General features: G+C 35.8%; 1 protein-coding gene across 1 annotated transcript in view; it reads right to left on the minus strand.

The window, feature by feature from the left end:
• Window positions 1-299: 299 nt before the first annotated feature.
• The window catches only part of LTN1 (listerin E3 ubiquitin protein ligase 1), a 53,520-nt gene continuing 36,083 nt past the window's right edge, over window positions 300-17,736 (minus strand). Inside the window, exons 20-30 of the mRNA XM_033133946.1 lie at window positions 16,534-16,669; window positions 16,186-16,330; window positions 15,083-15,299; window positions 14,369-14,606; window positions 13,969-14,043; window positions 11,870-12,056; window positions 8,267-8,438; window positions 7,164-7,384; window positions 4,888-5,082; window positions 3,866-4,033; window positions 300-3,270 (exon numbers count right to left, since the gene is read on the minus strand). Coding sequence (XP_032989837.1) covers window positions 3,208-3,270; window positions 3,866-4,033; window positions 4,888-5,082; window positions 7,164-7,384; window positions 8,267-8,438; window positions 11,870-12,056; window positions 13,969-14,043; window positions 14,369-14,606; window positions 15,083-15,299; window positions 16,186-16,330; window positions 16,534-16,669 — 1,817 coding nt within the window. The 3' untranslated portion in view covers window positions 300-3,207. The remainder of the gene's footprint in view (window positions 3,271-3,865; window positions 4,034-4,887; window positions 5,083-7,163; window positions 7,385-8,266; window positions 8,439-11,869; window positions 12,057-13,968; window positions 14,044-14,368; window positions 14,607-15,082; window positions 15,300-16,185; window positions 16,331-16,533; window positions 16,670-17,736) is intronic.

The raw sequence follows: 17,736 nt of genomic DNA on the forward strand, positions 1-17,736 counted from the left end.
TAATTTCAGATGAATCAGGCATATTTTGAAATTTATAACTTCAGACAAAATTAATTATACAATTTTTTAAACCTTAGGGAAGGAAAAAAAATAGAAGGAAAAAAAATTGAAGGAAAATGATGAATTTGACTGAATTTAATTATCTGGAAAATTCTGTATAATTAAAGACAGCCACAGACCACATTAAAGTCAAGCCACATACCAGAAGCCCTGTAACAGATAAAGCATTATGATCAGTAAGAATTTAAGTAATCCAAGAGAAAAATAGGCATATAGGAAATAAATTCACAAAATAATGACCAATAAATATATGAAATGAAGTGAAGATTCTTGGTAGCCAGGTAAATATAAATTAAAACAAAGACCTACTATCTCACAGCTCTGACTGTAAAACTTAAAAAGTCTGATATGACTAAGTGTTGGCGATGAGACAGGAAACCCAGATTCTCTTACTCTGCTGCCACAGGGAGTGCAAACTTGCACACCACTTTGGAGAGCAATTTGACACCATCTAAAATCACGGAGTATAGCTATCTACTACCTGAAATTCCATCTTAGGGCATATGTCCAGAATATCTGCACATTTGCATGAGAAAGCATTATCAAGAACGCCCATTTGAGCACTGTTCAAAATGGCAAAAAATAACAATTGAAATGACCATTAGTGGGGGAATTGGTAAGTAAACTGATAATAAAGTGATATTACACAGCAATTATGTTGAGTGAAAAAGCAAGTTACAAAAGATTACGTACAATAGGATATCAGAAATATAAAGTAAAAAAAAAACTGCTATATATTATTCATGGATACAAACATAGGGTAAAGTATAAAATCTTAAATAGAAAGAAGTCACACCAACTTCGGAATAGATTAGCTCTAGGAAGGGAAAGAGGAAATGGGATCAGGGAGGAATACAAAAGAGTAACATTTTATTTTATTTTTTAAATCAGAAGCAAATATGGCAAAATAGATTGTGAAGAGTACAAGGGCATTTATATTATTCTGTATATTTGAAATATTTTGTAATTAAAACAAATTTAATGGGCACATATGGTACAACAATCAAATAATAACAATATTCACAACACAAAAACTTACCTAGTAATAACATTAATTATGTAAGCCACAGAAACTTATGTACATACATTAGAGCATGTGATAAATTAGAGCTAAAAATAAATTCTAAAATTTGCAATGTACATTAGGGTTTTAAGTTAATAATTTTGCTAATAGGCTTTGAATCTCATGCACTTTCAAAATGTCCTTATGCTAAAATTTTAAAGAATGCTCTCTAGAATTGTCAAAGCTGTATCAATAAAACTTCAATTAACGTGGTATTCTGAATTTTAGTCTTATTTTGGAAAGCTTTTTCTTCAGCATGTAAACAGTACATTTATATTTACAAGTCTCAAAGAAATGTGTTAAGAGTCCTAAGTATGAAGAGCTGGTATCCTACTTAATTATAGTGTTTCACCAAGAACCTGATGCCTAAATACTACTGTGGAAAAACAATGCTCCATTATTCCCTTTTCTTTTCTACTTGGGGTTTGGGTCAGAAGCCAAGTAGTACCAATACTGGAAAAGTTATAAACAAACTCTTATTACAAAACAGTTTTTAAAGAAAAAGTAGGTAACTTTCACAGAGGAGTAACACAATCCTTTGGGATTATCATGTCAGAGAGAGACATAGAAAGAGAGACTATTTTAAGAAAGGGGTTAAGAAGAGGTAGTAGAATTTTGCTATCTGCACTTCACTTACTGACTCTGAGTTTCAAGGCTGTAAGGTAATACTACAGAAATAAATTCAGGAGACAGACAGAACTGGGTATGACACTGCATCTACAAATATAACTCAGGAGATTTGTAACTCACATGTAATACTTCACTCTCGACTATAATATTCTGGCCACATTCATACTATTTCAATAATAACCATTTTACCCATTTGATGGTAAGCAGTCATTTTATTCAATATGAGTTGCTTTTTGCCAATTAAACATTTGCAACAGAGATGATTAGCTAATCTTTCAAGTAACCTTGCTGTTAGATATGCTATTATTTTGCATGTAATATAAGACGACAATAAAATTACTCCAAGTTCCGAATTTTCACACTTATGCTTTGGGCACAATTTTTAAGGGTAATAATGCTGTGGCAAAAGGCAGGTTTCACCTACTCCACTTCAGCCTGTTAGTCTACCTTTTACTTACTACTAAAATTCTTTACTTGGCTAGAAAAATTAGCTCCCCCAAATCTTTAATTCACTGTAACTTTGGACAGTAAGAATAGCAAATTTCGCTTACAAAATTGAAAGCCATCTACAGCATTTACATTTTTTCCCCCACCAATCTTAAGTTTCAGAAATACCCATTTTATTTCTTCCCTTTCCATAGAGGGCTAAGTACCACTCTGCTTCATGAATGACATAATCTAATTTCTGTTTCTCTCAAATTCTCATCCTCTGGAGACTCACTCAAACTGACAAATAAATTCACTGACAAGTCTGCAATTCAGTTTCACTAACACGTGGAAATTCTCCTTCCACAACAAAAGGTCAGTGTCATTAATTTAATTCTCTGAATTTCATAATCCTTGATAAATGGAGGCACCTTAAAGTTGTTTACACTCTCTTATATAGGATTTCACAGCATACTTCAAATAGCTTAAAGTAAGTTATCTTAATAGCTTTAGTGTCATTTTTATCATTAAAATAATATATAAATATGAGAATACTAATTTCATTGTCATAATTAATAAGTCTTAAAATACCTGGAGATATAAATCAACCCTCTCAATTCATTTGCCTCACTTGGACTGTTCAGAACATTGATCAATAAACTGAATGGGTTTATCAATATAATACAGTTTGTACAACACTTTCACAAATTCCAAATCTGTAATTTAGGGTTATTCCATATTTATTTTTAACTATACAAAGAGATTGAACTATTAATATAAATATTTTCTCTCAAATATGTTAATCGTTTTATGTAAAAGAAAAGGCTTCCAAACATTTACAAAGCAATCTAAAGATACGTAAACCTGACTTTAGGATCATTACATTAACCAAAATAATTTTCCAGAGAAGGTCCTATTTAAACGCAAAGCTCACTGGCCTCCTCACATCAACACTTAAAGATGGATTCAAATCCACTGCCTTTGCGTGACTTACTTCAGGGATTATTTCCAATGGGACAAAAAAAATCTCAGAAAAAGGTCTCACGACAGAGTGGACAAGTGGATTTGTTGCTGGATGTAAACCATTTGTACTGAAAAAGAAAAGGTTTTAAACGTTAAAAGAACTTTTTAAAGCTGTCATTTTACATATACATCTAAAGTAACCTTAAAATGATAAAGTGAAAAAGGGAGAATACTGAAATTTTGCTCCCTCCATTCATCTCCAAAATCAACACAACTCGGTATTACTTCCAAAGGCTACAATCTGATCCTTTCCACCTTGGCTCAGGCACACAACCACTAAGATATATAAGGAAGATCTCCTGCAAAGCAACTACACAGAGGGTGACTTTCTTTTCAGTATGATGTTTAAAAAGAGCCAAGAGTTCTGAGGCCAGATGGCCCCCAGTTCCAAATTTCTCAGTCTCCTTTGTGGTCTAAATCTTATAAGACCATCTATTTTTTGAGGGCTGAGAAATATATTAGCAACGTCCAATTGTTAAAGTGCTTTGATGCTACCATTTTCAGTAAATTACTAATTATCATTTACAGATTGTGAAAAATCATTTTTAATCTGTTTCCCATTAACTACAATTAAGAGTTTAACATTGTTTTCTTTTCCAAAGTTAGATATCATTCAGATAATATATATAAAACATAAGAAAGTTAATTTCTCTTTAGACTTACCAAGCAGGCTGAATGGAACTTTTTCTTGCATGTTCTACAGGCTTTTTTGGGAAGAGAATAGTTGAAACCATGAATGACCGAGAAACAGATCATGCAATCTTCAACACCCTCAAAACGTTTGTCTACATTATTTTTCCACAAGGCTAAGCCTTCCATAATGCTGCCATTCTGTTAACAAGGAAAAAAAACATATATATTGAAGACTACCAATTAGCTATTTTTACTCAATTTCACAAATTTTAAAGTTGAGTTATACTTTGGAGAGAAGACACTCTGCTTTGCTGTATTCACATCTAAGTTTTCTGAATGTTGGTTTTTTAAATGACCACTCAAGTTTTAGGAACCAGATATGGTTTTTCTCCAGTAAAAACAGACTTGAAAGAAAGACTTCTGCATCAATGCTTCAAGGTTTATAGTCTCAGCCTGTTGCTTGATGAAACTCTTCAATAATTAAATCATTTAGGTTAGTTCTCCCAATTTTCAACTAAAATGATTAAATTAGTCATTGCAGCTTCTCAACTGTTAAATTTGTTCCAGCTCTACAAACTGGTGAATACATTTGTTTTAAAATAATTTTCCCTCGCTGTGCAATGTTCACAATGTGCAAACAAAACTAAAGACTTACAAGCTGTTTATAAAGTCAGTCTTTGAAAGTACTGGGATTTCTGTAACCACAGAAGGAGAGTTGAAATGTAAAAGTAGCTCAGAAGACAGTCACCTGTCCAGTATCTTACAAAAAGATTCCCTCTCAAACAATTTCCTTAGTTCCGTGTATTGTTCTGTACCGTCTATGTCAATGAAGTCAATTCCTCTCAAACATCAGGAAAAAAAATTTGTAGAGCCTTAAAAATTAAAACAGCTTGGCAGGTTCAAGACATTTAGGCATACATCTGTGTTCATCCAAGCAAATATAACCTCTATTTCGACCTTAAGCAGAAGAGATGACTTTTACGCGTTACTGCCCTTCAAACAGCGGGTCAGCAGGACCCCCGGTGTGGACGCCTGTGTATGCAGACCCTTACCTGGTGGGTGAGGTAAGTGCTTAGCTGCAGCATCCAGTTCCTCCACTGCTGAACAGCCACCCCGACTCTTTTCCCACTTTCCACTGTTATGGAACCCAATGGGTAGTTTGAAGGCAGTTGTATTATAAGTTCAATAACGATGTCCTCAATACTATAGGTAGCCATTACTTCTCGAGTAGTAGCTCGAGCTTTGACCTGCAACACATGAAAACGTAATTTTTTTTTTGCTGAAGTTTTCCTTTCTTTCCTTGAAAGAACATCTCAATAGGGTGACTACAGCAGCCAAAGTTTTCATTCAAAGAAAATGCAAGTAAACACATTCATTTATTTGATATATTTAATAAATATCTGACATACAGTTATCTCTCCGTATCCACGAGGGACTGGTTCCAGGACCCCCTCGGGTATCAAAATGTGTGGATGCTCAAGTCTGCCTACCTGTGGGTTCTATATCCCTGCATCCAACTGTGATGCTCAATCTGAGGTTGGTTGTATCCATGGATGTAGAACCCACAGATAGAGAGGGCCGGTTATATATTATAGTGATTTTATGACATAAAAGTTTGTCTTAAAAGAAACACACTCTCATACAAAAGTATGTTTTATTATATGAGGCTTACTACGTAAGTTATAGTTTTTAATAGACAAATGACAGAATGGGTTATTAATTATTCCTTGTTATCCATGTCCAGAGTATCAAAATCACTTCTATTTGGATGTCTCCCAAGTCTTTCTCTACCACAGAATTCTCCTGAGCTTTAGAGCCAACCATCAACAGCCAGAATATTTAAACCTGGTTGTGGTTTTCATACTTGCGTTGCAAACTCAATATAAAACACAAATTACCATCCTTTACAAATTTATTCTTTTGACTTTCCAATTTCCAGGCTAAAAACCAGAGCATATCTTCAATTTCTCCTTCTGCCTTATCCCAGATATTCACCAGCTGCAAGTTTGGATAAATCTCCACAAAATTTCTCACACACACCCCCTTTTACATCTCCCTTAATGCGGCCCCATTCGGGCCCTCCCCAGTGCCCATAATTCTATTCCAAAGTCTCGCCTAACTATTCCTCTGAACCCAAACTCCATGCTACTTATTGCAGCCAGAGAATTTCACAGATTATAATTCCTATCGTGCCACTACCTCAAAGGAGAATTTTCAGTGGATAAATAGGACCGAATATTTCAGACTGTTATTTGAGACCTTTTCGAGTATGGTCTTAATTCATCATAGAAGCTGCTTGTTCTCTGACTATTCACCTTCAGGAATCCTATTCTTTACGAATACTGGGTTAGTCATCATTTCTTGGGCAATCACAGAAATTCTTATTCCATGCCTTTTGCTTTTACCATATTGTTTTCTCTGTAGCAAATACCTTTCCCCACAACAAAATCCTGCCCACCTCAAAGTAATCTTCCTCCCTGAAGTCTCACCTAATCCCCTCGGCCAGATGAACCCTTCCCACTCTGATGACAGAGCACTCTGCCTCTTCAGATGCCAGTTTCGAATGCAAAAAACATTGCCGGGGCGGGCGGATGGCTCAGTTGGTTAGAGTGCGAGCTCTTAACAGGGTTGTCAGTTCAATTCCTACATGGGCCATTGAGCTGCACCCTCCACAATTAGATTGAAGACAACGAGCTGCCGCTGAGCTTCTGGAGGGGCAGCCGGATGGTTCAGCTCATTAGAGGGTGAGCTCTCAACAACAAGGATGCCGGTTCAATTCCCGCATGGGATGGTGGGCTGCGCCCCCTGCAACTAAAAACTGAAAACAGAGACTGGACTTGGAGCTGAGCTGTGCCCTCCACAACTAGAATGAAGGACAGCTGATGGGCCCTTGAGAAACACACTGTTCCCCAATATTCCCCCCAAAAATAAAATTAAAAAGTGCCATTAAAAAACAAAAAACAAAAAAACAAATATTGCCAGTATCGTTCTCTTCCCTTTATTAGATTGTATGTTATATAGTACAGGAATCTGCCCTATTCATTTCCACGGTGATTGGCACACAGAGCCTGGCATCAGCCGGTATTCCAATGTATACTTTAAATGAATTAATGAATGTTGACAAACTATTTGGTGAGGGTAAATAAAATTATACCACTGTTTCAATCTATGCATGAATATTGAGATTTGATACACAAGAATCATAAAATACAGTAGGTAATTTCTGTAAATTCTGAACCAAGGGCCACAAGTGGGATGACACATGCAAATGTCAGACATAACCAATATTTAAACCACTTTTCTAGAAAAAATTCAAGGTTATACTAACCGTCATGCCATTAAATAGTTGTGTACTTGTTTGCACAGAAGATATTTCTTGAAAAGAAAGAACATTGCTGACATACTTGCTTGTAAATCTATCTACAATATTGAAAACACGTTTCTCACTACTGTTCCACCACAGCCTAACCATGGCAGGCAAGTCTTTTAATGTCATATGATAGACGGAACAAGCCAAGTGGGGGACATGGTATGGAAGAGTCGTTGTTTCTGAGGGAAAAGCAAATTCTTAGTTAGTAACATGTATTTCGTACATAGAATAACAGACTAATATTAGTATTTTCCTTAGAAAATGAATTTTAATTCCTCAACATTAGTGCTAGAGCTCACAAAACAAGCATACCAAAGAAACCAGAATTCTAGAGTATTGGCTTTCTCCCACATATTCAAAAGGAACCATTAAAATGGCAAAAAGAAGTAAAAAGATCTCAGTTGACACTGAAAAATCTGCCTAGAAATAGCATTCTACCTATACTTCACATTAAAGATGACAAATAAAATGGAACACACATATTTTTAAACTGAGGGAAAATGAAAGATTCTCTTTCACATAAATAATTAAAAAGGGCTTGGCTTCCTTTCCTTTCCCCAGTGTTCACTGACGTATTATGCAGAAGTCAGAACCCCCTCAGTACTCACAAGACAGTCCCATCCTCACAGCTCTAGGCACTTAAAGAGTTATTCTTAGGAAATCACTTTCAATACTGTAGTACAGCCAGATGTCTATCCCCTCAGCTAAAATCTGAGCTCCCGCAGTGAAGGAAAGAAATTTTACTATTTTTGTTTCCCCAACTGAAAGCTACTTAATTCATAGCCCTATAAAACATTATCACATAACAAATATTTGTTTACAAAGTAAAAGAAACAGTCTCAGCAAACTAGGCTTCAAAAACATATTAAATTCTTAACATCCTTATCCACAAGATCTCATTCTATATCCTAGTTAGAGAAATGCGGAAAATCCTGCCCTTCAGCATTCTCAAAGCTGGGGCCCCCCTTTAGGGCTGTTCTCCACACCCTCGGGGTAAAGCATAACACAACCTAGTCTGAACCTCGTCTCCAAGAGGGAACATAAACGCACATCTCACTGACCTCTAATACTCAACTGCAGCTCTTCCGTAAAGAAGGTTTTAGGTTCCTTATTTGAGAGCTCAATAGTTGTCTCTGCATAGGTTGGATTTTCTGGCATAAGCCTGAACAGGTGATATAGCAATTTATTCAAACTCTTTGTTTTCCGAAGGTACATCGAATACAGAGCCCGAAGCTGGTGGAAAGCAAAAAAAATTGTTAGTAGACCCAATTAAACCTAGAGAATCAAAAGACTGCACAAGAACACACAAAAAATTGCATAAATTTGAACATTTAGAATTACATGAGAGTCCTACAAAATAGATGCCACATTTTTACTTTCCAAATGTGCCATATGATGGCACTGCTCCCTTTCTTCATAAACTACAGATGTTTTCACTACCCCCTCATTATTTGACATGTGCTTCTAACATCTTTTGGAAACTGTCTCTCTGTTTAAGTTCACCTCCACTTGGAGTCTCTGAACCATGGAAATCTATTCACCATTCCCCATGGACGATGTACACACTCTCCTCCCAAGTCTTCCACACGTTCCTTCCAGAGCATGCATAGTCCTTAATCTTTCAAAATCCTGCTTAAAATGAATTCGATTTTCATGGCTGACACCACCTATATAAAACACTCCAGCATCCCGTTAGGACAGAGAGCACAAACCAGTACTCCAAAATGTCTTGGGGTCTTTTCACAGTTGTTTTCTAAATCAGGATATTTCACATAAAAATTTGGATTTCTGGTTTCTTTTTTGAAAAAAATAGGAAACTTTAGCGCCACTGGGTGCACTACAGGTATCTGTGTGGGACCTGCACTTTAGAACTCCTTGACCCTCAATGACGGAGTAGTTTCCATTTATTCACACTTACTTTGCAGCTCTTTGGTAGTTGTACCTGTTTTAAAATGATTTATTCCACTATACCATACATCTCCTCACAGTCCAAAGACACCGTTTTGCAAATACTATGAATACTCAGTACAAGGATCAAGCCATAGGATTTGGAATTGATTCTTAAAATATGTTGATCAAAGTACCTTTACAATGGAGACATCTGGAGAACACTACCTTTACTGAGTAACCAGACTTAACATCACCAATAAAAGGACACAGGGACATTGTGTGCCTCGTGTGGTAATACAGTGAGGACACATCACCACGGTGCAGTAAGTACTCTCGCTGAAAATTAACCAGAATCTAATCATGAGGAAGCAATAAGACACATCCAAATTGTAAGACTGTCTACAAAGTAATAAATGACCTGGTGAGTGACAAGAAAGAAAAGAAGGGTAGGGAAATTATAGGTACCAACATATAACAGGCAAATGTAAACATGATCCTTGATTAAATCCTCAACAGAAAGGAAATCAAACTATAAAGGACATTACTGGGACAACTGGGGAAATATGAATACAAATTGCATCAACATTAAATTTGAGTCTAATAATTACACTAATGTATAAACATGTCTTTGTTCTTAGGAGATATATTTTGAAAAATTTTTGGAAAAGCATCATGATGTCTGCAACTTACTTTCAAATAGATCAGCAGGAAAAAAAGTAAATATAGAGAAAGCATGTAAAAATGTAGCAACATGTTAAAAATTTGTGATTCTAGGAAAAGGATATATGACTTTTCATTGAATTAGTCTTCTAACTTCTCTGTAAAATTTGATTTTTTTTTTAAAGCAGGAAGAAAAGTAGAATTTAAAAAAGTAATCATACATATAAATAGACTTTTAAAAACACATACATATTACCCAGTAATCCCACTCTTAGGTATACAATAGAAGAGAAATGAAAACGTACGTCCACATAAAACTTTATACAAGCAGCTTTATTTACAATATCTAAAAAGAGGAAATAACCTAAATATCCATCAACAGATGAATGGATAAACACAATGTGGTATATTCATAAAATGGAATATTATTCAGCCATAGAAAGGAATACAGCACTGATACATGGTATGGCATGGATGAAACTTGAAAACATTATACTAAGTGAAATAAGCCAGACACAAAAGACCACATATGTAATGTCTACAATAGGCAAATCTACAGAGACAGAACATAGATTAGTGATTGTCAGGGATTGAGAGGAAATGGGAAGTGATTACAAATCGAGAAGGGTTTCTTTCCGAAGTGATGGAAATGTTCTAAAATTAGACAGTGGCCAACAGTTTAATACACACATACATACACATACGGTTTGGTTTTAGTCCAATCTGATTCACTAGTTTCGTTGTTGTTGTTTTTGAGAAGAATGTTAAAAACAACCCAGATTTTGGACTGATGAAGGTTTTTTTCAAAAATTCTGTTTCAGGATTCATCTAATCATTATTTAGTGGATTATTCTGGTTTATCTGTCCTTAATTCAGTTCAAGTTCCTGGCTCTACGCATGCTACTGCATAGTTTTTCCACTCCGTCCCACACTCTGGCTTAATGAAAAAGATGACACATAGCCATTTTCCAAATTTCTAAACATAAGAGGACAAGAACAGAATTCTTACATATAGAGGCCTTAATTTGCTACAATTTTTTTAGAGATCAACAATAGTGTCAGAATGAATGCAAAAGCCCAACAATGAACTCTTGAAGTATATCATCAGCAAATGAAACCAGCTCAAGTCACACAGGTTGCAGGCCTGAAGAGAAATAAAATGATTTAAACATCTAGATTAATGCTGCCTCTATGACTTGATTTTCCCCTGGTATATACCAATGCAAAGATGCATGTTGATATATTTGACCAAGACATGGGAAATGTGCAACAACGTAACTGCAATGTCAGCGTTCTGAAAAATCCCACTGGAAATGAAGGCCATGATACTAAGTCACACTTTAAATATGAAGTGATGAACGGAATCTTTTTGTGTTGACCTGTCAAAGAAGCTATACTTTATTAAACTGATACAAAGTCTGACAGAAATTTTTAAGGAGGGGATCTGCCTGAAAGAATAAAAAAATTTAAAAACAACACTGGAGTAGATTTTTCCAGCTTCCCTCCTGGACAATGAGGTCTTCCTAAACATGAGACAACAGAGACATCTAGTGGCTGCAGAATAATTTGGGCAAAATTATTACTACAAGGTATTTTCACCATTTAGAGAGAGTAATAGTTTGAATTACATAGGTAATGTTTCATAGATCTTTTTCTAAACACTAATTTTCAAATAAGGTAAATTTCCAAAAATAATTGAAATCTACACGAGAGTCATCAGAAATTGACCAACGAAAAAAAACAGCAAAGTAACAATTCTTTTGAAATTATTACTGTGGTACTACAAAATTAAATCATACACATCTTATGTACTGCAATAAAAGGACTTGGTGGCTATATTCAGTTAGAAAGAAATTGATTCAGGAACATTCCAGAGACTAATTACATTTGCAAAAACTCTGTGTGTGTGTGTGTGTGTGTGTGTGTAAAAACTGTGGGAAAGTGAGGAAGGACAGAAATCAATTTAGCAGAATGGTTGACATTAACCTGATAACATATTAAAACGTGAGTCACTCCCCCTTTTTTGTCAAAAGGAGGGGAAGAAAGGGTTTAGGATACTAACAGAAAAACACATACAGGACAGAACTGTCAAAAGTTGTCACATACTTATTTACCTGAGATGAAGAAGCTTTGAAGAAAGTAAGTATTAATTTCCAAGTGAGGAGGTATCCCAGAACATAACAGAAGTCTTCACTCAGTGGCTTAATAGTAACTATCTGCCCAACAGGAACACACCCCAACACATTTTCTAGTAAGTCCTCTTGAGTGCTAAGAAGAGACATCAGCGCGGCTGGCGGTGACCTAAGAATCAATGATGAAACACCACAATTTTCTTCATAACTCATCTCCTTAACAAATTGACAGCATGTATAAACCTCAAGCATTTTAGAAGTATCTTTCTCTATTTTCCAAAAACCATTTTAAAAGTCCCTCTTTATGTATTCAACTTGGACTCCTAATTTCACATAATGGCAATGATAGAATCTGAAAGACATAAAAATATATAAATATATACGATCTGATATATGTGAAAATATGTATTATATATTTTTACATTTATAAATATGTAAATATATAATACATATAAATATAACATATTACAAATAATATATTTTTAAATATAAATTTTATGTAGACTCTAGAAGTTAGCACTTAAAGACCCTTTTATAAAACATGTATTTCAACTTTCTGTTTTATAGATGGAAAAAAATCACACATCCAGAGAAGCTTAAAATGATTCAAGTCCCTCAGATAATCAGGGGAATGATGAGGGCTACCAGGCCCTTTATCATCCTGTAATGGGTACAGAGATCACAAGACTGTAAGTCTTTTCAGGAAAGTAGATTTAACATTCACATTAAGTCATGACAATGTTAGTGAAATTTCTTTACTGCACTTACTAACACTTACAGGTGAACGTAAGAGATTCTCAAAAAGTGAAATACTTGAGTAAATCCTGTCAAATTCTGTTCTCTATGATATTTTAGCTTAGTTTTTTATTTTCACTTCTGTGATCCTTTTTTCACTGTGATTTCCTTCTCCCAGCCCATAAACATAGGTCTACAAGCTTCTGCCCCTAGGTTTTTTTACCTTCAACACCACCATCGCATGTACCAACCCTTCTCTATTCCATACCAGTAGTCACTAGATCTTATAAATACCAGCTCAGATATCTCTCCACTTTCCTCCACTGCCTCCAAGTTTATGATTTCTGGAATGGTCTCTACTTCTGCTTGCTTCTCTGTACAACTTATGCTTCACACTATTGTCACAATCAGCTAGTAATATCCCATCTTCTACCAAATAATGGCCCAAATCCTAAACCATGTCATTTGTAAGGCCTCCATTAACTTAAGTAACCTTCCAGCTTTATCTTCTACTATGCCCTTTCTGCTTACTCCACACATATTCGTTCATTTATTGTTCCATTCAACTATTCATGAGTCTGTTTTAGGCCGGGGATTGATTCTGGGTGCTATGGACATAGTCGGGAACCAGAAACAAAAAAAATCCCTGCCTGCACAGAGCTTATGTTGTAGTGAAAGAAGACACATACAATAAAAAGAAATATGTCAAGTGGTGACTGCTTCCTGTTCCCCAAGCACTTTCGGAAAGGTTGTGCCTCCAAGCCTCTGTACATGGTACATTGTCTTTCCCGCCTGCCAAAATGCTACCTAACCTGGAAGGTCTGCATAAATGTCTCTTCCACAAGAGAAAGTCTTCCCTTCCTGGCATACAGCAGTGGTGCCCCCATAATATGTCATCTATCCTTTTTCCTAGCACTTGTCTTCTATTATAGGATAATATTGTCTGTCAGATAGCAAGCTGCTTAAGAAAAAGAACGTTTACTAACACTGTATTCTTCCCTCAGCATTTCATTAATACTTTTCACAAAATGGGTGCTCAACAGATATTTGAATAGAGTAGATTTACTCTTTCCACAAAAACTACCATGTGGCCAAAGAAAGTTTTACTAAATAGTAGCAAACTGAAAATATGATTTAGGAACAATTAAAATGAGCAAGAAACAATCCTTTCTGGGTGAACTCTAGATTTCATTGATATCTTACAGATAACTTTAAAAGATCTTTTGAATGAATATACACTCTGTATTTAAAGCTTTTGTGCTGCCTCAGTCTTCTGAAGTCATTATAAGTGAAATGGGTTATGAAAAGTGAATAAACAAATTATTGAGAGAAAAAAAGAAACTTACAGGGCTGGTTCTTCTTCTTCATCTCCGTATGACTTTAGATTATCCTGATCATATTGTGGTAATTCAGGCATCAACCTGGAAATCAGAACATTATTTTATATTAAATTGTCCAGTGTTAAAAATCATGCTTCAGAGCAGAAAGACCAATACTTATTTTGTAAGGGGTATATTTTTATTTTTTTTCTGAAATAACTACCTATGGCCAAGACTATCTAAATGTAAATTGTATATGGAGAACCAAAAGATCAAAAACTTGGCATCCCTGTCATTAAAATATATGGTCAAGTTTACTTTGTTTTTTTGCTTTTTCAACTTTGACCTCTTTTAATGACTAAGAGCTAAAACTAAATATATATTCTATTTTTTTTAAGACCATCATAACCCGATTCAGAATTCTTACTTGTATAGCATATGATAAACAGCAATTTGCACAGGCCGAGCTCTGAAGAGGAGTAACGGGACCAAGGTATTCAACAAAGTCTGGAGATGTTCCGGCAAGTTTGTTTTTTGGCCAGCAACCAATCTTGCAGGGAGTTTGTAACTCAAGAGCTGATCCTTTGGGATATACGTTAATGTTTCACACATGGGCTTCAGCATTTCATTCTGAAAGGATGTTTCAGATGTATCTTTGCTTTCTCCTGATGACAAAAAGGAGAAAAAAGTGCACATCCCAAAACAAAATGAGTAAATACAGCTTGACTGATTAACAGATAATCAAATGTTATTTTTTAAAAAATTAAATGAAAACTTGACAAACATTACACTAGTCCTAACTAGAAACATGAATTGAGTATGTATTTCAGATAATCTCAACTGTTCAATGACTTCCATTATCTCATCCTTAAAAAGAAAAGGTTCAAGTTACAAATGACCTATTCACGTTGTCTGAAACCCTATTACTTCACTTTGCAATGATGGTCTTTTGATACCTTGCCATTTTTCAATTCTTGTCATGAACTGAGTATATATGATGCTCCTGAGATACCTAGCTTTCTCTCTGGCTCTTTTCTTTTACTATTCTGTACCTTTTGACTTACACATCCAAAGATTTTGTTTGGAATTTTTCAACAAGCCATTTTTAATGAATCTCACTATTATTCTCTTTTTCACTTGCCTGCTGTAACAGTCACCAAAAGAGGTAAAAGCAAACTGTGGATGCCCTGGGAGAAAAATTCCTTCCATTCACTGATTAGATTTACAGGGAGAGCACCAATGGTATCCCGAGTTGTGGAATCAAAGAAAGCACTGAGTTCGCAGGCCAAATCACAGCTGACACAGGCAAACAATTGTACGAGTGGAACAGAATACAAGGCATGATTCTCACTTGTTGTCTGTAGAAACAAAAATGAAATAGGTAAGCAGACTTCTACAAGAACATCACAAATCAAGGTAGTAAAATCCCTTTCATTTTTCTAAATTTTCAAATAAAAAGCAGTTGAAATGTATTGTTTCAAGAGACATTTATATATTCCTCATCAAAGCACCTTTTTTCAAAATTAAATTCTGGAATTACAATCAATGCTTTTATTCTGAAATGTTCTGTTTTATTTCTAAAACTACAAAAGAAAAATATCAATTACCATTTACCAAGTGAAATACATGACAGACACCCTTATCATTTTCTCAGGAGCCCTACTAATTGGTTATTAAGTTATTTTAAAATAAAGAAACTGAGGGTCAACTAAATTTAAAATCCCAAGCCACACAGCCACTAGCAGGCAAAGCAGAGACTCAGACCAATTCAACCCTGATGGACTTGCTGCGTTGGAGCCCACAACTATTATACATCTGGTCGCTTTGGGTCATAAAAAGAACACTAATTCCCTTTGAATCTGCTTACTCTCTAATGCATTACTCTAGCAATAGTGACACAGCACATTTTAAGAGTAATTTAATTAGAACCAAAACGTCTAAAAAACTTGCCATGAAAAGACAAAACCCAAAAGGGCTGTGTGGCGAATATATTAAAATGAGCTAATGGAGAGAACACTTTAATAGCAGTTAGGTTTGGTCACTGAATGATAGTGGCAAATGTGAAACCTCTATCATTTGACTAGTCTGTGAAATAGTAGGTAAGGAGTACATCTATAAAGTGTTTAAATGTTTGCAAAGGTGCTAACTACCATCTTTACTTAAATAATGAGATTAGTAAATAGTTCTGGTACACAGATATGCCCGAAGACCCATCACAGGGCATGACACATCAGGATCATTTACCTCCAGCCAAGCCAGCATGGAGCACATGATGAAGTCCCACTCGCTCTCTGCCAAAGGAGATGAGCAGTATTTGAGAAACAGGGAAAGGAACCGGATTATTTCTATATTTACTCCCAGTATCTCTGGACTTACTTCTGATAGATTACTGTGATAGAGACAAAACAAAAGCAAAACAAAACAAGAGCATTAAAGAATTACAGACATTTAGTTAGAAAATATTCTATTTTAAATCTTATGTACTTATAAAAGATTGACCTAAACGTCTACCACGTTGTTCCTCTATAAAATACATAATCTGGGTCCACACTGTATATAGGGGTGAAAAACAGAGTATAATGTATCACTTACCAACTGAAAAGAAAAATATCTTCATGCTCTTTCTTCCAGCATATTAGAATTTTTAATATACCATGTAACAGCTCTCCATCATCTATGCTTCCGGTTTGCAGACAAGAATTGAAAATGGCAAGATGCCCAAAACCTCCTAAAGTAAATTTCAAAATGAAAATTAAAAAATTTTAACTGATTTGCTACTATAAAAAAGTCTACTTTGAGATACAGCAAAACTTTCTTGAGATGTACCAGGGGTGGGGAGTGTTAGGGGCACCGACCACGCAGTCGAAAATCTGCATGTAACTTTTGACTCTCCCAAAACTTCAGCTGTCTCTCTGTATCTGTGTGGAATTGGTTCCAGGACACTCCCACTCCATGGACACCCAAGTCCCTTATAAAATGGCAATTCCCAACCGAGCGGGGTAAAGATACTGATGAGAAACCCAGGGATACGGAGGGGAAACCGTATATTTATTGAAAAAAATCCGTGTATAAGTAGACCTACGTAGCTCAATCCCGTGTTGTTCACGGGTTAACTGTATAATGCATTTAATCTTCCTTTAAAGGCAGGGGAAGATTTGTTTTTTAAATCTTCCCAGCAAAATAGAAGAGACTCAAGTGTAATCAGAAACAACGGATTTTCTATCAGTTAAAGTGTATTTGTTAGCTAATTGTGTTTCATCACTTTGGCTAAAAAGAGTAGCACTGGTTGACAAATCTCAGAGTGATCTGTCTTCCTTCAGGTGCCCTCCTGTTGGGCATCGGCACAGCTGTGCCCCTTCCGGTCTGTGACCAGCACACAGCTGTGTGACACAGCAGCCCTGTGTCTCCCACCTCCTCTCTGCCATCCTTCGGTTACAGCCTGTGCTGGAGAAACCACCTCCAGTACTCCTCTCCTCTATGCAGTCAGTTCAGCCTATCCCCTTTCCGAATTGCAAATCCCAACCTAATCCACAGTCTAACTCCGTAAGTGAATTCAACAGTAAAGTTTAATACCAGAAAAATTGATTCTTGACATCTGCCAGTCCTGAGTGCCATTATGGCAATTCTTTTAGTGTGTGATTAGCCATATTCTTCTTCCATTATTTCAGACTTTCACTATGCTTCTTAAAGTCTTCAATGCAGTTTCCACTCATCAGAGACATGAAGCTTATTAGTCAGGAACACGTGAAGTTCCCAACCCCCTCTGTCTGCATCTGTGTTTATCCCATGCCTCTC

This window comes from Rhinolophus ferrumequinum, chromosome 2 (assembly GCF_004115265.2).
Source record: "Rhinolophus ferrumequinum isolate MPI-CBG mRhiFer1 chromosome 2, mRhiFer1_v1.p, whole genome shotgun sequence".
NCBI classification, from domain to species: domain Eukaryota; kingdom Metazoa; phylum Chordata; class Mammalia; order Chiroptera; family Rhinolophidae; genus Rhinolophus; species Rhinolophus ferrumequinum.